Consider the following 23,625-nt stretch of genomic DNA (forward strand, 5'->3'; position numbering starts at 1 on the left):
TGTGTCGTGGAGGTGATAGTGACATGTTGAAGTAAAGCCTATTGATAGATATAACTAGCTTTGTAACATATGGATTATTGCAGTAATGATTAACTAATTGAAAAGTACATTAATTAGTCTAACTTATGTATCTTATAGGTTCTGAATATACTCAATCTTCCAGGCACCAGTTTTAAATCCACATTGCAAGTCTAATTAAGGATGATATCCCGACCCTCGTTAAGTTATACTAGAAATGTGTTATATACCTATGCAATGTATAATTGTTTTTCATCATAGGTTTTAAAGCTATTCAAGTAGTCAGTGTAGGCACCACTTAGAGTTAGGAGCAAAACCAGTAAAATTTGCCCCTGAACAAGCCATGTTGTAATGCAAGGGGTGCATTTGTTTTTACATGCAGGGAAAATGCTGGCTGCCTTTATGTAGCGCACAAATTCTGGTCTGCTTTATTTTTACACTAAAATTTAGAACTGAGCTACGATGTTCCTCCTTCTCAACTCAAAACCTGTCCAAACGTTTTACATTTGTCCCACTGCAACATGCGTTGGCTAAGGTGCAAAACTACACCTTATTTCTGGACTTACTCTTATCTGTAAATGAGACCCTTTATGTTTTTTCAGTACTCAATCATAATCTGCCTTTAGAGATTTATCTCTTAATATTAGGACAGAGCTAGCAGTGATGACATGAGGGCAATTGCTGGTCTTTTGTATAGATGAAGCTGGCAATAGCTTCCTTTGGTGCTGTAACTGGTGCACTCAGCAGTGTACAGTTAATCTATACAGCACATATACTGCTGCTAATCTTTTTACCGAGACTTGGTCCCAAACATATTTACTCTTCATAGTTTAATACTGTACCTCTGCATTGCTTGGGCAGCACAGTGGCTTAGTGGATAGAACTTCTGCTTGACAGCACTGTGGTCATGAATTTGATCCCCAGCCATGTCCTTATCTGTGTGGAGTTTATATGTTCTCCCCATGTTTGTGTGGGTTTCCTCCGGGTGCTCCGGTTTCCTCCCACACTCCAAAAAACATACTAGTGGGTTAATTGGCTGCTATCAAATTGAACCCAGTTTCTCTCTCTCGCTCTCTCTCTCTCTCTCTCTCTCTCTCTCTCTCTCTCTCTCTTTGTTTGTGTGTATGTTAGGGAATTTAGACTGTAAGCTCCAATGGGGCAGGGACTGATGTGAGTGAGTTCTCTGTACAGCGCTGCGGAAATAGTGGCGCTATATAAATAGCTGCTGATGATGATGATGATGACGATGATTACTTCTTAATAATTGATGTTATTATTATGTTACAGGTGGGATGATATTGTTTTATTGGTCAGTTACTTGTATTTTCCCACAAGAATAATAGTTGCCAGTCCTCCATTGACAAATATATCAAAATATTGTGTTTGAACTCTTCCAAAATGTACTATTCTAGTGTACTTTGATAACTACTAATCATTACTTTGGTTCTTCTACCAATCAGATGATTTCATCCTATTGTATACAACATAGAGAGCATATTAGAGTGCATTATTGTCCAGGAACCAAGTGTATTCTTATAAAGTGTCATTAAAGTGTCATGAAAATGTTTGTGTTAAAAGTATTTACATACAGTAATGTTTTGCTCCATAATTTGGAGTCTGTGTATTGATTTTGTGCTGAAAAGATTTGATTACGTAGACACTGTTGACTGAAGTTGGAACATAGTGAAATATATAATTTCTATCTTAAATCTCATTTTCTTTCAGAATTCGGATGACCTCTTGGTTGCCTCGGCTGAATGTCCAAGTGAGGACGATGAAGATATTGATCCATGTGAGCCAAGCTCAGGTGGGTTAGGTTAGTCAACTTTTATATTACTTTTTTCTTTATTCTGTTTCATATATGAGTGCGTGCTCACTATATTACATATGGGAGCAGAATTGAAATAAAGTAGTTTAAAATGAAAAATGATTTGAGCAAACTATATTTGTACTATAACCCGTATTAATCAACTTCAATGGGCACTTAGTTTCATTTTTATATTACTCTACATCCAAGCTAACATTCTAATAGTTGTCTGAGATTAGGACAATGATTCCAAGCCATGCAGTGGGTGATATAAGAGCAAAATGTGTTGTCATTTAGGAAAGCAGCTGGTATGTGAATTGTATTTTAGTTTACATTTATAATAAACAGTCAAGATATGCAATCCACATTTAGAATGTTAGTGTATTTGCATTTTGTTTATGATTATGGGTTTGTTTCTAACAATATTTTTACGTGTGCTAAATGCAAAGACTCATCACAAGTAAGACGATACGAAGGTTTGGCATTGAATAAAAATAGTTTGGAAACCACCAATATTGGGCAAGGTACATTATCTGATTGGTGGATGTGAGTTACAATAAATTATGATAACTTATTATAATAACTGATAGAGTATAGTCTTAGGCCATGCATTGGCTACTTGTTTTATTTTTAAATATACTATTTGAATTGCTGCGGGCCCTGATGATATGATTATTTTTTTTTGCCATAGAAGAATATCTATATACAGAATAATAATGATAGTAGTAATAATTTAATATATCTAATAATATAAGATAACTTCACCAAACATATAAAATTTAATTTTAGGTGGAATTGACTAAGATACAATAAAATACACAGTTTTATTTAGCTTTGGTGCTGTGATCGTCCTGTTTCGGCAGGTTCCCCAAAAGCTCCTACGGTCCAGCGCTGCATTGCTTGCCTCTAAGGCAAGCAAGTTTCAAACAGACTGGGCAAGTGATGATGCCACTCCCCTCATGAGTCTCTCATTCTTATAAGTGGGAAGGTCATGAAGGCGGGGCATCGACAACACAGCTGCTTGTTTGAGTCTATGAAGCGGTAGTAGGAGAGAGAAGTGCAGCACTGGACCATTGAAAACCTTTGGGGGATCTGCTGGAACAGCGGACCACCGCACAGCAGGTTAGTAAATATATGTAATTTAATGTATCTTCACCAAGTTTCACAAAAATACAATTACGTTGTAATATTAAACACAATGCACACAATATGACAGTCAGAGGTGGACCTAGATTTTTTTTTAAGGGGGGGGGCAATTTGAATAGTCACACCCCCTTCAGTCTGATTGGTGAGACCTGGTTGGCCCCACCCCCTTTGGTCAGCATCTTTACATTTTAAATGTTATGCTTCTGCTGCTAGGGGGGGCAATTGCCCCGATCTATCAACCCCCCCCCCCCCCCCACATCCGCAACTAATGGCAATTACCATAATTCCCTCACAATAGCACAATTCTCCGTAAATATATTGGGAACAGTGGCCACAGTTAGGTTTCCTGAAATCTATAATGCTCTCTACCATTTAGAATGTGAGATAACTTCTTTGTAATTGTTAGTAAGAGTCCCAAATCTCATCAGGTATTTTATAAACTAAATGAACAATGCTTGACCAGCAAACTATTCTATTCTTAATGCTTAAATATATGTTAGTTTATTATTAACAGTTATAAAGAAAGCTCATAAAAGTGTAAAAGTTACAAACAGAAGACTGATATTTTAAGAGTGCTATTAGAGGAGGGGGAAACGTAAAAATAAATGAAAGAAGATGATATCAAATGTTATAGCCAGCCAAGATCTTAAAAATCAAGTAGGCGAGGGTGTTTAAAGCATAAATCTTATTAAATGTTGCTGGCTCATGCAGTAGATTGCATAATGCCTGGAGGATCTGAGCACTGATCTCTGATTTCGAAAGTGCTTAAGCATCAACTTCAATTAAATGGTGGGTAATCAATTTCAACAATCAAATGTGATTATCATAATACATTTATTTCAACACTTACCCTCTGGTTGGAAAACACTGTTTGGCATAATAGTGTGTTTTGTTTTTTGAGAATACTAAAAGAGACAGGATCATTGTGCGTGAAAAATGCCCCTTTTAATTTACTAGAATACAACCCAATGTGAGCGATGGTTAATGAAACTTGTTTAGCCTCTTTATTATAACATTAGACATGTTCCAACCTCATCAAGTTATACACATGTAGTACCTATTGATTGAGCACACATGAAGGGCACATGAATAGGGTACGTCTTGGCAAAAATACACTTGAAATTGAAGGACCTTATTATGCCAATAAAATAAAATAAAAAAATAAAGTGGCGTCAAGACCGATTGTTCTATTGCTGCGTATTGCGGAGTTAGAAAATCCCCTATCACCGCAATTTTTCATTCCAACCTTTCAAAGACAGCTGAGCAATACTCAGCTGCCTTGGTGATGCTGGGCTGGAGTGGTAAGGGCTAACTTACCCCTTTGTCGGGCCAGTCTGCAGACATACGCGTGGGTGTATCCCAGCCTGCCGCACCACGCATGTGCCGTGGGACTGAACGCCCGTACTTGGGATCTCACTTCCACTGTTTGAAAGATGCTTTTTGAAACCACTATAAAGTAGAAATTGTGCGAAAAGTGCATTTACCTCGGAGTAGAATGATTGAGTTATTAGACACTTCAGTCACGACACTGCTGTTGTAAATGGTTAATTACACTATTCTAGCGAAGTCTATGTTAAAACACGAAGCTCATGCAAATTAATGCAAAATGTATCGATTTGTTTTGCATAATGCATATTTGGGGAAAAGGATGTGGAAAATGTAAAATGATTACTTTTATAGGCTATCACACATCCAATATTTCAATGATTATAGCAATGAGGTCGTAAAAGAAGTTAGCGTACATTTAACTTTAAATCATAGCGTACCTATACCCTAAACCCAGTGGATGCAGCCGTTGTGATTGCTGAAACAATATTCATGACAATGCAGCATATCAATGCATTAGGAAACAGTTAAACTTCCGACTCATAAAGGCCACAAAGAGGCTGCCTCCACTATATGTAATAGATAGGCACACTTAAAATACTGAAAGTTCCATTAGAATAATTGTTATTATTATTATTATTGTTGCTCAAATAATAGTTTTTTTTCAGAAACTCTTTAGCAGCATGAGATTGGAGACCTTTAGCTACAGAAAGAGCTGAAACCTCTGTATAATGTCAGATTTAAAAGCTGCTGTCCTGCACCACAATACACCAAAATGACACAATGCTGCACAAAGCCCATCATTATTTCATACTTCTCAGAACAGAATAAACAGGTGAAGCTGAACAGTTGTGTTTATCTCACTATAAATGTCAGTGTATCGATGACAGCGTGATGCAGAACTATATAGCTGTAAGCTGTATGATATGTTTATCTCCGCTTATCGCAACAATTGAAAATCTCCTTTTGCTGCAATTTACTTAGAAATATTTGCTGGGGCAGTTGAGCGATGCTCAGCCCTCCGCCGATACCGGTTGGCAACGGTAAGAGGTGAGTTACCGCTTTGCCAGCCAGCCCTGCATGCATTGCGCATGCGTGATCCACTTTCCCCATTCACAGATGCACCCTTACTTGGGCTTCCAGCTCCACTCTTAATGGAAAGTAAATAAATGAAAAGTATATATATATATATATATATATATATATAGATATATATATATATATCTATATATATATATAGATATATATATATATATCTATATATAGATATATATATATATCTATCTATAATATAAAAGCCTAGTGGCGTGTGTTAGTCTGTGTGTGGGAAAAAAAAACAAGCTGCAGCGCCACCTGCTGGGCGCGTTATACACTGACCTACTAAATTCTTAGTGTGTGTGGGGGAAAAAACTCAGAAAGGGCTGAAATTTGGTATACTAAGATGTTTTTAATTTGTTTATTAAATTTGTTAATTGTTAAAAGTGTTTATAAAGATTTTTAAAAAATATATATATATTTCTTGAAGGAGAAGTGACAGTTGGGAGTGGTTGGTGGTTGCCGGGGGTGACAGTTGGGAGTAGTTGGTGGTTGCCGGGGGTGACAGAGCGAGAGGAGTGGGATACTCAGGATCGCTGAGAGAGATCCCTGTGTCTGGATAGACATCTGGATAGATGTGGCGATAAAGATGAAGGATGAGGTGATGGAGAAAAATGATGAGGTGGTGACATGTGGACAAAACCACGTTAAAAAAGGGCGCTTGCGTCGGGAAGTAACGCTCTTCCCCTGAGGAGGCCTGGGCTAGGCCCAAATGCATGACAAGAACCTTTTTAACACCTTAAGTAGCTTGATTTGACTAGAATGCATGAGTATCATGCACGAGTTAACTTGTGTATATATATATATATATATATATATATATATATAAAATCATTCCAAAATATTCCCCATACTAAATACTGCTTTAATTACATGAATAAAGCATCTTTTCTATGGTTTCCTCTGGCTGAAATGGCGATAGTGTTAGGAGGACAGAGGAAGAGGAGAAACATAAATTAAATGGGTATGTCTTATATAGTTACACAAAATAATGAGACAATATACACTATTGGCAAGTTAGAAGTTAGGTTTTAATGGAGAACATCACAGCTATCCATAGACAACAATAACAACAGTCCCTCACCATAGACCTTAGGCTTGGACGGGACATTATAAATGGCAGTGGATCTTCTGGTGAACCCCAAGCATAAGTGAATCCAAAAAATAAGGGAAATCTTGGAAAGTGTCTTTATTTGTCTCCGAATTCTCAATACGTTACTAAAAAATCTTTATGCAACGTGTTCTACATACAATATATCTACTGACTGTTATGTTAACCGCACGGGCGCCGTTGTGATCCTCCAGATGGATGTCCATTTTTCGTGACACTACATGAACAAGCCACAAGTTAGTCAAAAACACAAAATGATCATTGATCTCTATTAGGAACCAGACAGCCCTTGTACTCAGTATTGCACTCATATATATATGTATATATATATATATATATATATATATATATATAATTACTTAAAACAACTCCTAAGGGGAATTCAAATCCTAGCGATGAGCAGTCGGACATCACCGCAATGTCTGGCTGCCCTGGTTATCGGACACTAATATACCCGAACATCATGTATTTTCCTACACACCTCTATGGGGTATGAGGACAATTCTGTGATGTTACATTGCCGCTAAGTGCTTTCCCCCCATATAAGGCAAAGATAGTGGTCTTCACATTGATAATATAGAGGTATAGGTTTATATTTTAACCTACATGACTTTAAAGTGGTAATATAGATTTGTACATTCACGTTTAGTACTGCAACAAAAAATATTTTGCTCAATGTAGAAATATCCTGATTTGGTAATGATTTTAATGATGCATTGCTTCAAATAAATGAAGATATGTGTGATTAAAGCCAGGCCATACTTAGTGAAATATCAAAGTGCTGCTTTACAGATGTAGCAAGCTTTATTGCTCCCACTGGTGTATTGTAAAATGACATGCTTAATGCTCCAGTAGGTGTAAGCTGCATTAACAGGGCATTAGATTGCTTCAAAAATCAGACTGTTCTAATACCCATTTTCAAATGTTGCAATGTACCAGCGGGTGCAATAAAATGTTCTACATCTGTGTATTAAAAAAAATAACCAATGCAGGACTTAGTAAGGAAGCTTAAAGTCTACATCTAACCTGTTGTATTTGTAACATATTGCAAATTTATATACAAAATCTTGTGTTTAAGATAGGGCCCACTGATGTTTCCTGCAGCTGGAGAACCTAAACCATACTTGCCTACTATTTGGACATTCAAATCAAGAGGCTAGTGTGTTTGCGTGCGTGTGTGTTTGTGGGGACGGCAACAGTCATTATCATCATCATCAGCATTTATTTATATAGCACCACTGATTCTGCAGCACTGTACAGAAAACTCATTCACATCAGTCCCTGCCCATTGGAGGTTACAGTCTAAATTCCCTAACATACACATACACACAGACAGACAGACTAGGATCAATTTTGATAGCAGTCAATTAACCTACCAGTATGTTTTTGGAGTGTGGAAGGAAACCGGAGCACCTGGAGGAAACCCACGCAAACATAGGGGGAACATACAAACTCCACACAATTAAAGCCATGGTCAGGAATTGAACTCATGACCCCAGCACTGTTAGGCAGAAGTGCTAACCACTAAGCCACCGTGCACCCTCCTGCGCAATGACGCAAATATAATTTTTAGTCCCTGCCACTGTGCTATGGCGCAAATTGCGTTCTCGCACAGCGGAGGCAGGCTTGATGTCTAGGAGTTCCATAGACATTTCGGAAGAGTAGGCAACTATGACCTTAACATATTCCATTTGTAGCACTAGGAACATCTTAGTTTCTGTGATTTGTTTTCCACATCACAATGTATAAGGATCTATAAATGCTATATTGTGAATGAGCCTTAAATGGAAAACTGATTAATACCTGATGCTCCTGTTTAGAAACTGAACCTAACATAAGTGAATTTATGTCACGTTTATGGCTATAACACAATCTAAACTATTTTCAAATAACAAGATACATTACTTTAAATATACATATACAGTAGACAAACATGGTAGTTTGTTTTCAGTGACTTTTGTTAATAAGGATAAGTGGATTACAGCCTTATATGAAAAGGCTGGTCACATGAAGCAGTAATATTATTTAAAAAGGAGTTAAGCCTATTACAATTTAATTGTTATTGTCTCTGCTTTAGAGTCACAGCATTCTGGTCTTTTTAGAGTTAGATTGTTAATCCTAGGATGAAACAAATGATGTGTCATGATCGTAACTAATGATCATTCTAATAGCTCCCAACAGCAACTGAAGAGATATCCATTGTACAATATATAGGATTAGTGTTTTTGTAACAAGCCAAAAACCCTATATTTAAAGTTGACCAATCACTATGTACTAGTGTTATTTTTTCTAGTATTTATATCTATATAAGTAACTAATCAATTAATTAATTACATGTACATAATGCTAGACTATTGTTTCAGTATTATTACTTTTCAGAAACGTCTACCTTTATAATAACCCTCTATTCTCTGTTTAAATCCAAATTTACCAATGTATGCAAATAAGAAGGAGAAATATGGCTGGGGATTAGAAGTGAGGACTCTAGGGTAGAGAACAAGCCGGGGAGCTGGAGGCCACAAATCCAGGTTACTTAAGATGCAAGTAAGAAATAAAACCCTCAAATAAATACTCAAAAATCAAGTATATTAGTATAAAAGCCTTTATATGCCCACAAAACTGCATGGTGGCCTAAGATATACAGTACTTACAGCTGCATCCCATATATATGCATAATTTACACCATAGCTGGCTTTGTGTAGGAGAGGATGTCCAAGGGACCGGTGCAGAGCCATGACGACGCAGTTTGCACCAAATCAGGTAGTTATGTTCCCACCCACTCTCGAAGAAAGTGGTGCGGGATCTGGGAGGGTAGCATACTCTCCAGGGAGTCCAGGAGAATTCCCCCAAAATTCTGGAGTATATCAGATATTCTGTGAGAGCAGGGAAGTATGACTTAGTATGACTAGTCCAAAAAACAGCATTGAAACTCAGCCCCTAACAAATGCCCTCTTTACCCAGCACTTCAACAGACCTGAGGAGGAGATAGATCCATTGGCAGATTTATACTATGAAAGAAAGTTACACTGCAGCTACAATATGAAAAACTTACAATTAACTTTCTGTTTTTAACATATATATGCAATTTGAAGTGAGAAGGACAATACCGCTCTCATATTGTATTTTCGGACATGCTACAGTGAATGGTATTACATCAGCCTCCATTAACATTACATTCTCTGAATGTCCGGGGCTATTACACCAGTTCACATTCTTCCACTGAGTGCAATAGCATTGCTAACTAAAGTCTGGATACAAAATCTTGGGTCATTTCAGAAAATCAATACCTAAATGTACATATGCTAGTGCAGTTGATGTTGTTCTGTATGACGTCTTTCTCAATACCATTATCAACCATATCCTATATGCATGGATTGAAACTACAAGTCTAGTGCTGTACACTGAAATAGTATCCTTGTGATTATTGCCTGAAAGGCGTTTAATAGCCTCTAAGCCATCCGTATGATCATTATTGCTGTATAATGATAGTAACGGAATGATATTGTCCATGCCAGATAAACTTCACAGCATGCTAAGGAAAAGCATACTTTAAATAAAGGTAAGCCACCTGCTAGATATAAAACTAAATGTGCAATATCTATTCCATAAAAATACAAATACTGATGCACATTGGGTTTAACAAAATGTATACCCAATACCCCCTGGCACAGAGTCAGCACAACACTCAGGTAGCTAACAATAAAATTGGCGATAATACTAAAGTTTGAATGTCTATGTATAAAAAATAAATACATGTAGATTGCACAATAAAGTGGATCTATAAATATATATGTAAAGCAGGCTATAATCTTAAAGTAAAATTGTTACCCCCCCCCCCCAAAGCCCTTTTGCTGTGCAAACGAGTACAACTTGCTTACACATAATGGAAGCAGCCATGGCCAAATCAGTATTCATAATTATGCAGCTAGGAACAAATTACATTACCGAGGCACTCCAAGCCTCATGCCTCAATTAAGTCACTGGTTCTGAGTTAATTAATAGGCTACATTCTCACAAATGTGTGTTCACCGGACAAGCTGTGTCCTCTGTTTGTAGGGAATGGGTACATTTTAAGTACGTATCTAATACGTGACATTTATTTTCCAATTCTTTTATTAGTATACTGCTTTGAAGGGAATTGAGAGTAAAAAATCAACATAGAACATCTTCAGGAAATGTATATTACTTAATAAACCAACATGTCCTAAGAGGCTACTAAGCTCTTCTTACTCCATATATTCCGCAACTTATCTCAGACAAATGACTGAGCATTAAAACATATATGCCTTGCATGAAAATGTTAGTAGTATTTCCCGAGTCTGCAATATTAAGGCTGTTTATCCTGTAGCAATATATATATGCATAGCAATAAAAATGGACCATGTATATAATATATTCCCAGAATTGGATGAGAACTGCACATGCATAATATAGTAACTAAACTATATATAAAGAGTATGTTTAATGCTGCAATACAAAAACTTTCCTTTGTTCTATTATGAAAACTATGATGATAAAAAAAAAAGCAACATAAAATGAAACAGAAGCTTAAATACAGCTTTGGCATTAGACAGCAGGCTAGATAAGCCCAGAGTGACACTTCTTTATGCTTCATTTAAAATATAGGCAAACAATAATAAAACAGAAGATAAAAAAATGTAATTCACTTAAACCATGCGAAACTGAAAACTTTGATCCATAAAATGATAGAATTGTTATCTACAGAGAAACAGCTACAAGTCTTACACAAAGAATGTCAGCTATTGAATAAGCCACAGCATTGATTTTAAAAAGAATTTTCAGGTTAAAGGATAAAGATAGCTGAGGCCTTGTCACTCAGAGGGGACAATACAGTGTATTTATATGAAAGTTTCCATTATTTTATGCCCAACGGTGCAATGTATTTTAACATATTTAATCAAAGTATATATTTGTTTAGAGGTGGAAGGTTTCGGGTTATTGGTATTTAGTTCTCTTATAGTTATATTGATATAAAATGTTCACAAGTTAAACCACAAGATTATAGTCACTAGGGAATTCTCAGCTCAATAGAAAATACTAATACTAATACCAACAATGCTCACTTCTATGCTCACATGTTATTGAGAGCACATTAAACAACTAGTCCCTAGTAATGGTCTTGTAGCATAGTTCCCCATCCCTAGTAGCAGTTCCCTAACATAGTTCACAATCACTATTAGTAATCACCTGCCATAGTTCCTAATCCCCTATAATTATAGGGCACTACTCAGAACATAGTAGTGTAATAAACCCCAATGTGTACTAGTAGTCACCTAGAGTAGTTGGCACTTCCCAGGAATAATCTGTTGGTTTAGTTTTCAGTCCCTTGTATTAGTCCCCTAGCATAGTTCCCAACCCCTACTAGTAGTCAACTATAATAGTTCCAATCCCCAGTAATAAACTGCTAGGATAGTTCTCAATCCACAGTCCCTGGTAGTTGTACCCTTGCATAGCTCCCAATCCCCACTGGTATTCCCTTAGCATATTTCCCAGTCCCTACTAGTAGTTTCCTATCATAGTTCCAATCTTTAGTAATAGACTGTTAGGATAGGTCCCAGTCTGCAGTCCTGGTAGTTGTCCCCTTGCATAGTTCCCAATCCAAAGTTGATTTCCCCTAGCATAGTTCCCAATCCCTACTTGTAGTCTCCTATCATAGTTCCCAACCCTTACTAGTAGTCTCCTATAATAGTTCCAATCCGCAGTCCCTACTAAGATAGTTCCCAATCCGCAGTCCCTGGCAGTTGTACCCGTGCATAGTTCACAATCCCCAGTAGTATTCCCCTAGCATTATTCCCAGTCCATAGTAGTAATCTCCTAACATAGTTCCCAAATCCCAGTAGTAGTCCCTTAGAATAGGCTCCAGTCCCATTGCTTTCCACTGTGGCCGAGCAGCAGAAATGTTGAGTAATCTGTTAACAAAATGCTGTATGATATTAAATATTAAATATTAAAGGACAAATTAAGAATTAAGTTTTCCATTTAAGACTGTGGAATTTCAATAGTACAGGTTTCTTAGGTTTACAATCATCATCATCATCAACATTTATTTCTGTAGTGCTTTACAATTGGGAACAAACATTAATAAAACAATACTGGGTAATACATACAGACAGAGAGGTAAGAGAACCCGGCTCACAAGCTTACAATCTATGGGACAATGGGAGTTTAAAACACAAGGGCACGTGCTACATCATATTGCACACTGGACCAGCTAGAATGCAAAGTATTGAGTGGACTGTGCGATCAGTCACACAGCAGTGTTGGTCAGAGGGTTGTTGTCTTGTGTTAGCTGTGTAGAGAGTGGTAATAGGGTAACCTAGGGAGATTAAGATGGTGGTTGAGGAATATCATAAACTTGCCTGAAGAGGCGGGTTTACAAGCAGTCTGTCATATGTTTTCCACCTACCATACATATTTGGTGATTCTTTTATAGGTGTAGTAAAGAGTATCTCTGTTTTTGGAATATATCGGTTTTGTGTTTTTCAGTTAAAAAATTATCACTGTAAAATTCATAGCAGTCAATATATGAACTTGGTTGCTAGTTGTATATAACAATGCCACTCCACTTGATCATAATAAGATATTATATAATGGGCAAAATTTTAGGCCACAGACACAATCTACTCAAGCCACACATGAATCCATCTAGTCAACACCTAAAAATTATGAAACCGTACTCTAAATTTTGAAGATTCACCTTTTTCAGTTGCAGATATTTAAGTCTTCCCAAACTAAATCACATATACAGTGGTTTATGATAACGTAGTATTCTTTATTCTTAACACCACCCATAAATCTTAACTTAGAAAGGAAAAAAAGGCTTATACCCACCATAAAGAACATTTGGTCAATGTTAAAAATAAAATGCTGTATATTAAACAGAAATTAAGACATGGGTGATTCCCACGATGTCTCGCAGGATTGACCAGCTGGCACCAGTTTTTAAAAATGCTGAAAGGCAATTTGAAATAATTTGTTTTTAGTTAATTATTCGTGAAGGAACTTTTCAGAGATTCTACATTGGATAAAACATCCTACAACTCGTCACATACCGTGAGATCTCGTCAACCAGTTTGGCTAGGCAAGATGACTACAAGGTGCCATAGTGTTACCTTGAATAGCCCTCTCCTTGTGATGTCTTAACTTAAAATACATAAATGTAATACTAGGCTCCCTACCAATATAAAGAAAAGCAATACTTGAAAACAATCAGAATAGTGATATGTTGAAATCTGGTTTTAAGACCTCAGTATGAACAAACCAAGAAAAACGATCCCTTCATTTTAAATAATGTTGTTGCGCTAATTTCAATTCACAGGCTCCGCGGGAGTTTGGATTTGTCATGTTCTTTCTTTAATATTAATGAACAGTGGATAAAGAAATGGACACTTTTTTCTTCTGAAAAAAAAGTTACATTTTCCTAACCAGCTCGATCTTATAATGGCACAAAGCAAAGACCACAGGTTCATATTATGCATATATACAATATGCTAAGGGAGAACTTTAGAGAGTAAAGCTACCTGCTGCCGAAATAAAGAAACCTGGTTAAAGAGGTATTACGGAAGGACAATAACAATCATTAGAGGATATTACTGGAAATCATGACAGTAAAATATATGTATTTCAACAAGTAGCCTGGCCAAAACATGGTCACAGCAATTCAAGACAGAAACTGCTGTTTATTTTTATTAAGTAAGATAGATAGATAGATTGATATGGGATAGATAGATAGATAGATAGATAGATAGATAGATAGATAGATAGATATATAGGTAGATATGAGATAGATAGATAGATAGATATGAGATAGATAGATAAACAAGTAGATAGATAGATATTAGATAGATAGATATTAGATAGATAGATAGATAGATAGATGGATAGACAAGTAGAGGGATAGATAGATAGATAGATGGATAGACAAGTAGAGGGATAGATAGATAGATAGATAGATAGATAGATAGATAGATAGATATGAGATAGATAGATAGATATGAGATAGATAGATAGATAGATAGATATGAGATAGATAGATAAACAAGTAGATAGATAGATAGATATTAGATAGATATTAGATAGATAGAAAGATAGATAGACAAGTAGATGAATAGATCATTTAATAGTAATAGATAGATAGATAGATAGATAGATAGATGGATAGACAAGTAGAGGGATAGATAGATAGATAGATAGATAGATAGATAGGTAGATATGAGATAGGTAGATATGCGATAGATAGATAGATAGATATGAGATAGATAGATAGAAATGAGATAGATAGATAAACAAGTAGATAGATAGATAGATAGATATTAGATAGATAGATAGATATTAGATAGATAGATAGATAGATAGACAAGTAGATGAATAGATCGTTTTAATAGCAATATAGTTTAGTCTCTGACTGAGTTCTTCATACACAGTAACATACTTCAATTCACCTAGTGAATTGATAAGCTGTAATATTTACTTATGCCTCCGTGATACCACTGGTTCCTAGTGAATTGATATGAATAATGGTTCAGCTCATAAAATAATTCCTTCCTCTGTGTTTTGGCGACAGGTACACCTAAAGAAGGGAAATATCAAAACTAGCTTTATTAGTTACAAAAACCATAAAACAATATTATCTTACAGTTTTCCTTAAAGCGTTTGCACCACATTAGCACATTACTTTGAACATCCTTTTGAATGTTTCCGTGCCCAGATTATTTTTCTATGCTGCCTCCTAGTAGGGAACATGAGTTCTGTGGAGCTTATCACTGGATATTTAATTCTACTTTAGAAGCAAAAACAAGTTTACACTATTGTTCAGGCCAGTTCAAAGTCCTTTTGAAAAGGCAGTAGGTAACATCAATCAACAGCAGTTTGCCACAGGAAGACTTAATAGGTAAGTGAGATAATTGTAGAAACGAGCTCCATATGAGAGACATTCCAGCAGGTGGAACATTGATTTAACTAGCATTTAAATTCATTGCCTTGTTCCCATTTTAAAGCTACATTGTTAATAGAAACTTTCCTTTTTTTCCAATCACACTGAGTGAAAGCTAATTGACAGCTGCTGCCATAAGGTTGTTTGTTCAGACTGGTGTTTAGCAATAACATTTAAAGAGCCAGTAAAGTTACTGTAAAAAATTGCCTTATACAAGACAAAGTAATAGTAACATACATACGTATATATGAGATTTTTAATCTATAGACAGCAATATTTAAGCCAATATAGGGAAAATGCATGGAGCCATCAAACTGCTAACAGATTATAATAGTTTATACTGAGCCAGTTATCAAGGTTATAACCAGTATCTCAAGGTCAAGCAAGGAGCTTATATATTTGCATTTGGGAATGTTAGCAATTTTACAACTAAGATCATTCAGGTATAGTGGCCTTTAAAGGTTGCTTGTACTTTACATTTGTGATGTAACCGGGAAGCATAGAATCACAGAGAATTTATTATCTCTGAAATATAATAAGATAATGATATAGATCTAGTTGTGTCCTAAATATTCCACTTTTTATCCGTGGAATAAAAAATTACATAGTCATATAAGATAGATGTCTGCTATCTAATAGCAAAGAGAGACATTTTGCAGTAGGCACAAGCGAGATAAGCAAGGGTATCCTTTATGACCCCGAATTCTGACTTGGCAAGGGCTGACCCATATGCCAGTTAGCTGGGCTTATTCCAAATGTTGAATGTTGGCCCTGAGTGAAATAGGGAACTAGTTCTGTGCAAAATACATGTCTCCTGTACTGACTTTGAGTTAAGTGTCATTTTATGGGAAAATTGCTGATTTTGCAAAATAAAAGATATTTACATGCCTGTGAGTTACATTGGTCAGTAGCTATTGATTGGAAATGGAAGGTTTCTAACGAAGATGTTACCACTTAATGGCAATGCACTATTCATCTCTATAGGAAGATATTTTATATGATCACGGCAGAGCATTGAGAGTTTTTAGCTCCTTCACATACCAATAAAAAGCCAAATTGCAGAAAATGGAGGTTAAAAAAAACATAAGAAAAATGTGACCTAGGGGTATATTTACTAAACTGCGGATTTTAAAAAGTGGAGATGTTACCTATAGCATCCAATCAGATTCTAGTTATCATTTATTTAGTACATTCTACAAAATGACAGCTAGAATCTCATTGGTTGCTATATGCAGCATCTCTACTTTTTCAAACCCGCAGTTTAGTAAATATACTTCTTAGTGTGGAGTTCATGAGACATAAATGTTAAGTCTTTTTCTCAGATAGTGGCAATTAGACTTTGGAAAGCATTATTATGTGCATAGTTGATGAGTGAATCTCCCACAGCTATGCTCAAAAAAGTTGTTTTTTTCTATATTGAGACAATAGTTTGTCTCTCAGTGAATCAATTTGGGATTTCTTTATTCTTGTACCTAGAAACAGATATTTAAAAAGTAAAGTTTTTCTGGGTTAAGCCAATATGGAACCATTCCTAGCATCTAAACGGCAACAACAGCAATATTGTGCCAAACTAGTGCAGGTCGGTATTATCCAATGGACGTGTTCATAGCAGAACTCTAAATTTACATATAGTGTTTTCTATTTCACCATTATTACAAGAAGTGAAAAAGATTTTTTGTTTAGGAAAGAATATGAATAAACAGGTATAATATTAAAACAATGTAAAAAAAAATATAGTCAGGAAAATGTATTTGAAAACCGGGCCCGAAATTGTGCAAACAATTTCTGCCATATTTATTTCAATTAATAATGTATTACATGATGATGATATTTCTTAGATATATGTTGTGTTGACAACATAAAGAATTTTAATTTATAAACTGCCTGCCCCGTGCAAACCAGACTCGTCCTCAACCTCAAAGCTCCCCTAAAACTCATCTTTACACACTTGCCTCTCCCGCCGCATCCTAAGACAATTCCCTCCTCACGCTCCGTCTACCCCTTCCACTCATTTCCCTACACCCCTATTATATTCATTTGTTACCCTGAAACCATCTTAAGAAAATTCCCTCCTCATTCTCCGTCTACCCCTTCCACTCCTTTCCCTTCACCCCTATTATATTCATTTGTTACCCTGCCCCACCTTATGACAATTCTCTCCTCACGCTCCATCTGCCCCGTCAAATCCTTTCCCTCCACCCCTATTATATTCATTTGTTACAACGCCCCATCCTAAGACCATTCCCTCCGCACGCTTCATCTGCCCCTTCCACTTCTTTCCCTCTACCCCTATTATATTCATTTGTTACCCTGCAACCATCTTAAGAATACTCATGCTCCGTCTAAACCTTCCACTCCTTTCCCTCCACCCCTATTATATTTATTTGTTACCCTGCCCTATCTTAAGACAATTCCCTCCTCATGCTCAGTCTACCCCTTCCATTCCTTTCCCTCCACCCCTATTATATTCATAGGTTACCACACCCCATCCTAAATAACTCCCTCATCTTACTCCACCTACCTGTCTCTGTTTACTTTCCTATTCCTCTTAAATGTTTACTCTCACAAGTTTGACCCTCTCTGCCTCCAATCACCTCATCCTCTTCATAAGGTTTCCTTTGTTCTAGATGTGCCTTCTTTTGTAGCTACTTACTCTATTGTCTCTTGTATTGAACTTTACTGATTCTATTATTTTACTTGTCCTTTATCTGTATTTTGTTACATTTATATTTTGTGGATTGAGCGGCAATGCAAATTCAGTGGCGGTATTATAAATAAAATAAGAAGATGATGTCAAGCATGCAAACTAATCAAGGCTAATAGCACAATTGAGAGACTGCCACTAAAATATGCAATCATGCTGCAAAAGTGTAACAATAGCATGGAATCGGGTGGTTAGTGAACCTCAATCCCTCTGTCCTCCTCAGTTTGTGTGGATTTGAGTTTTGGCATGAGCCCAGCTTTATCATGCTCAACTATATCTTAATACCCTTTAGCTTGTGAAGAGCAAATTTTTACTTTTATTTCTGGGAATTTGTAGTATTTTGTAGCTTGGGGTGTAAATATAATTAATGTGTCCAGACTATGATGGATAGCATTTGTTGACTTGAGTGCCTGATTTTGTTAGAATTTTTTTTCAATAAACTCTTTACCCACTGTGTCACTCCTTTTCCTTGTTTGGAAGACCAATATACACCAAACTGCTACGGAAGCAGTTAGCAAACATCTAACTGTTATATGTTAGGGACTGGTATTTTGTATCCATATCAATTGTTATTGCAGTCAACTCGGGCAGAACTTATTTGTGAATTTACCACGAGTTTACCAAAATCAACAATAAAGACACTTCCCTGCTTAAATATTAAAATTATTGCTATCCCCAAACTTATAGTCAGTAATAACCAATTTTATTTTCATTTTTTTTCTTTAGCAAACCCAACAAGAGCAGGTGGGAGAGAAATTCCTGGCTCAGCGGAGGTCATCAGAGAATCTAGCAGCACAACTGGTATGGTGGTTGGCATCGTTGCCGCAGCAGCCTTGTGCATCCTCATCCTTCTTTATGCCATGTACAAGTACCGAAACAGGGATGAAGGCTCCTATCATGTTGACGAGAGTCGAAACTACATCAGTAACTCAGCACAGTCCAACGGGGCTGTGATCAAAGAAAAACAGCCCAGCAGTGCTAAAAGTTCTAACAAAAACAAGAAAAACAAGGACAAAGAATATTACGTCTGATTCCAGCCGCGTAACAAACACGTGTATAGAAATAGTCTTCAATTTATCTGAGACATAAAATTAACAAACTTATTTACTTTTACTTTTTACGAAGCACATTGAAAAAAAAAAAAAAGAAGACAGGGAATGCAGTCAGAAAGGAAAGACTGTTTTTAAAAAAAATACAAAAAAATATATAAAAATATATATATATAAAACAAGCATATTATGGTTTTGTTTCCCAGAAAAAGGAGCCAAACTATTCACAGTGTTTTCATTTACTCTGACTGTCCGTTTAAGTGGCTGAAATGTTTTGGAAAGACGCTGATTACACAAAACATTCTCAAAGCACAGAGTAATCTCCAACATTGAGGCACAATTAAAACAAAAAAAAGAAGCTACCTATGATTCTGGATAGAGCCAAAGTGCTAGTGCTTTCTCCAAAAGTAAGTTCTCACGCCAGCAAAGACTTGTCTGAACTTGCAAACGTCGGCGGTTTGCGGCATTGTGCAAAGGAGCAATGATTGTGACATGTCTGCTACAAAGTGCTGGCTTTTCTGAAGACTTGTATTAAAAAAAAGAACTTTCACAAAGCCCCTTTCTGGTTGTGAAGAGTATGTTATGGATGCCTTATTTTCAAAAATACGGAATATAAGGCCCTTTTTCAAAATAAAATAAGAGGGATAGATGCAATCATTGAAAATTTTCATGCACGCTTAATATGTTACTACATATGTTTATATAAAACACATCTATATGTGCTTTCTGGACTGTGACAAGTGACGTTTTATAGCCTGTTGTATAGACAATGCAAAATATATCTGCTCTTCAGCCATTTTTGGTAAACTAAATGTTCTAAGTGTTGCTAGGTATAGAACGTTTTCTGATGTCTGACACAACAGACGCGTTTCAGTTAATTGCCGCCATTACCCAAATTTTGTTTTATTATTTTTAATTCTTGTGAGTATGCCGCTGGGGATGTGTATGAATGTAAATAAAACATTTTTTAATATTATACAGCACAATAGCCAACATTCCACTGCAGCCAACTTACAGTATGTTGGGCCACTTGGTGTAAAGGTACCTAACAGTCCAAATAAATGAACACATTCAAGTCACTGACAGAGGCATTTTGTAATTTCTTATGTTAGCTAATTGACTCTAGGGCCATTTTATTTTTTAACACTGCTGCATAAATTATAAATTTTTTGACTTTTCAAGAATTAAATCCATCATTACACCCATAATAGACCTTGACGTTAGATAACAGAAAGTATTGAACGGTAATGGTCTAACTTGTAAGTGCCGTAATATATGTATATATATATATATATATATATATATATATATATATATATATACACGAGCCACAGGATTGGAACTTGTGGGTGTTATTTAATTTTTTTTTTACATGGCCATTTGATTTTTTAGCAGTCTTATTCACTGCAAATGCTAAATTAATTTTTTTCAAGCCAAGAATATATTCTTTAAAAAAGAAAAAAGTTTAGATTTGGTTATTTCTGTTTAAATGAGAAATTAAAGTGTGCAGATTGTTTTAATACTTTTTAAAAAAAAAAATTTATTTTTTTGTTTTCTAAATGGCAAATTCCGTTATAAAGCAAGTTTCTATATAATAAAAAATAAATGTGTTTAATTAAGCTTGCTGCAAAAGAGTTGAGAGTAACATATCACTCAAAAAGAAATGCAAAGAGAATATATTAACCTAAAAGTGGGTACTTCAAGAGTGCTCAGTCGTTTCACTTGAAGGCCTCCTGGGAGCGATGTAGATGTTCACACATTATAGACAGGAAGAAGGAATTTAAAATTAATTTAAACAGCAGGGGCAACAAAGCAAGAGACCTCTTCTTATTCACTAGGTTACTGATAAATAATGTTAAAATTCCAGACATGTTCATGAGAGCTTTCAAAATGCAATGGAGTTAACAAAAATACTATTAGTTAGGGCTGCCAAAAACATGTAGCAGTTAAGAGTGGCATTTGCTATTTTTTTTAAAAAAAAATTGTTAAAACCAATAGCTTGTTTGAATAGAAAAGAGTTTTTGAAATAACTTTTTCTGCTAGAATCTTAAGAATCCTGTTTGGACATCACTGAAAGTTAGCTGTACTCAGGGAAAGAAAGGTATTTAATGCTGTATTGCACAGAATGCATGAATTGTCTATCCATGATTGTAGGTCTCTGGAAAGGATATAAGGTAAATACTGTACCCCAAACTAGATTTGCCAAATTGATAAATTGAACATGCTATGGTAGCTAAGTAATACAAGTCTTCTATAAAATATGAAGTATTTTAAGTAATGAAAACATAAGCTGTTAGTTTTTTTTTTTCTGTGTACACATTTATTTTGCCAACAATTTTTATTCCTATTATCATTTATACATTAACTATGATGCAGCTATTTCAGTTACAAAATGGTTGTATTGACATATTTTCATCCATTTTTTATTATTATTAGTTTCAATATTTTATCACAATATGTATTTTGCTACAGCATATCAACATTGTATTATGTGAATCCTTTCATGGAATGGGGATGTACCCAACGCATTTTACTATTTGCGTTTTGAGTTCCATTTTCAATGAAAGGGTAGGTACAATTTATAGATTGCAGCTGGGTTTCATTTGCCCATATATATTTGCTGTACGTTATCTGGATGAGGTGGCTTATTTCCAAACCTGTAATGTGTTGCCTTTACAACAGAAATCAAAAGTGTGAAATGATTTATCCCCAAACAAAACGAGAGGCCCAAAGCCAGTTTATTGTGTTTGTGTGATAGATATTGAAAATGAATTTATTTTGTTGCAAGGCCAATTTATCCATTACTGGAAATGCTAAGCAAGTGGAATTTATTGTTTTGTTAATAAAATGTTTCTTAATACACTATTTTGTTTTTATTTTTTATAATGGGTATAAAATCCAAAATACCTTAATAATTTTGAAATCATTTTATGCTGCATTGAATAGGCCAATACACTCTACAGTTGCTTCTGATGGAAAGTATCAAGAAATATATTTACTCTGCAACACTCATAGCATCTGGATCACAGTTCATGATAAAATGTTTCCTATTCATGGAACAATGGGAATATTTAAGCAAATAAACCATTCCCATTGAGGAGAATATTCTTCTGGGTAATGCTATTTACATGACAGTTTTGAATTAAAGTGCTCATGATTGATTGGACATAAATTTGCCAAATTTGTATTACTTATAAGCTATTGTTATCTGCAGCAAATTGACAACTACAATTTACTGTATAGAAATATACATCACTCATACGTAAAAGCCTTACAGAACCTTAACCCTAAGTGCACACAAATACGCAGAGAACATACAAACTCCACACAGACAAGGCCATGGTCGGGAATCGAACTCATGACCCCAGTGCTGTGAGGCAGAAGTGCTAACCACTAAGCCACCGTGCTGCCCACAAATGCTAACACCATCATAGAAACAGGGTGAACTCCTGTAATAAGAATCTTTTTATACATTTATCCCTTGATATTAACATTAAATAAATACAAAGAAAAATTTAAAACAGTTAGAATACAGATTACCTGACATATCAGTTCCTGGATGTACTAGTATTAAACAAATCTAAGCACAACATGAAGAGAAATTAAATATATGAGATATAATATTGTTGCATGCCTTCAAAGCAATGGACAAGGATGAAATGATGTATTGTAAACACAATTAGCAAATATTCTAGGGAACATGTCAGGGGCAATGTGCCGGAACAGTGGGCAAATATTATTCCCTGATCAAATAAACCAACAGTTTATCTTCAAATAAATTATATTACTATGTCACAATTTATAGTGAGATATAGTTACAATCCATTTGGATCAAACCTTAATAAAGTCAAATTGAGCTTGGTTAATAATCGGATTTGAAAGGCCAGTTGAGTTAAACCAATGGAGTCATCCATATTCAGAATGTTTTACAATGTCAGACTCACACATTTTCTTTACTAACTAATATTTTAATACAGACCTCAGACATATAAATATGTTTACACTGTTATCGGAGAAATATCATGGAAACAAATTGATGTGCGCTGACATTCTCAGTATTAGTATACACACTTTAGAAAGTGGATTACACAGACTGAAGGATGCAACACTGCTATTGAAACTGCACTCATTTACTCTTGTGGTAATACATATCCACTTTATATATCCTTCAATTCAAGAAGAATTCTTCAACAGCAAGAGTATTACATCTTAAGAAGGCCATCAAAGGTCTCCAAAGCTCATATGCAATTACAGTACATCAACTTAGATTTCTCCTCAGGATCATTAAGAGTATAACCCATTGTGCAGTAGGTCATGACAAAAATCCTTTAAATCTGTACTTATAAACTGATAAAGGAGGAATGTGGTCCACAGTGGGAAATCACAATTTTTCCTAGGTTTCAAAGGCTGCAGTAG

At 35.6% G+C, this 23,625-nt stretch overlaps 1 protein-coding gene across 27 annotated transcripts in view; it reads left to right on the plus strand.

Moving 5' to 3' along the window:
* The window catches only part of NRXN1 (neurexin 1), a 1,083,382-nt gene extending 1,061,308 nt beyond the window's left edge, over window positions 1-22,074 (plus strand). For 17 of the 27 annotated variants that reach the window (XM_075204069.1, XM_075204083.1, XM_075204060.1 and 14 more), the window contains 2 exons: window positions 1,744-1,834; window positions 18,887-22,074. In XM_075204069.1, coding sequence (XP_075060170.1) covers window positions 1,744-1,834; window positions 18,887-19,191 — 396 coding nt within the window. In that variant the 3' untranslated portion in view covers window positions 19,192-22,074. The remainder of the gene's footprint in view (window positions 1-1,743; window positions 1,835-18,886) is intronic. The other 10 variants (XM_075204087.1, XM_075204059.1, XM_075204081.1 and 7 more) reach the window with 1 other exon arrangement.
* The last annotated feature ends 1,551 nt before the right edge of the window (window positions 22,075-23,625 follow it).

The sequence above is a fragment of the Mixophyes fleayi genome, chromosome 3 (assembly GCF_038048845.1).
Source record: "Mixophyes fleayi isolate aMixFle1 chromosome 3, aMixFle1.hap1, whole genome shotgun sequence".
NCBI lineage: Eukaryota > Metazoa > Chordata > Amphibia > Anura > Limnodynastidae > Mixophyes > Mixophyes fleayi.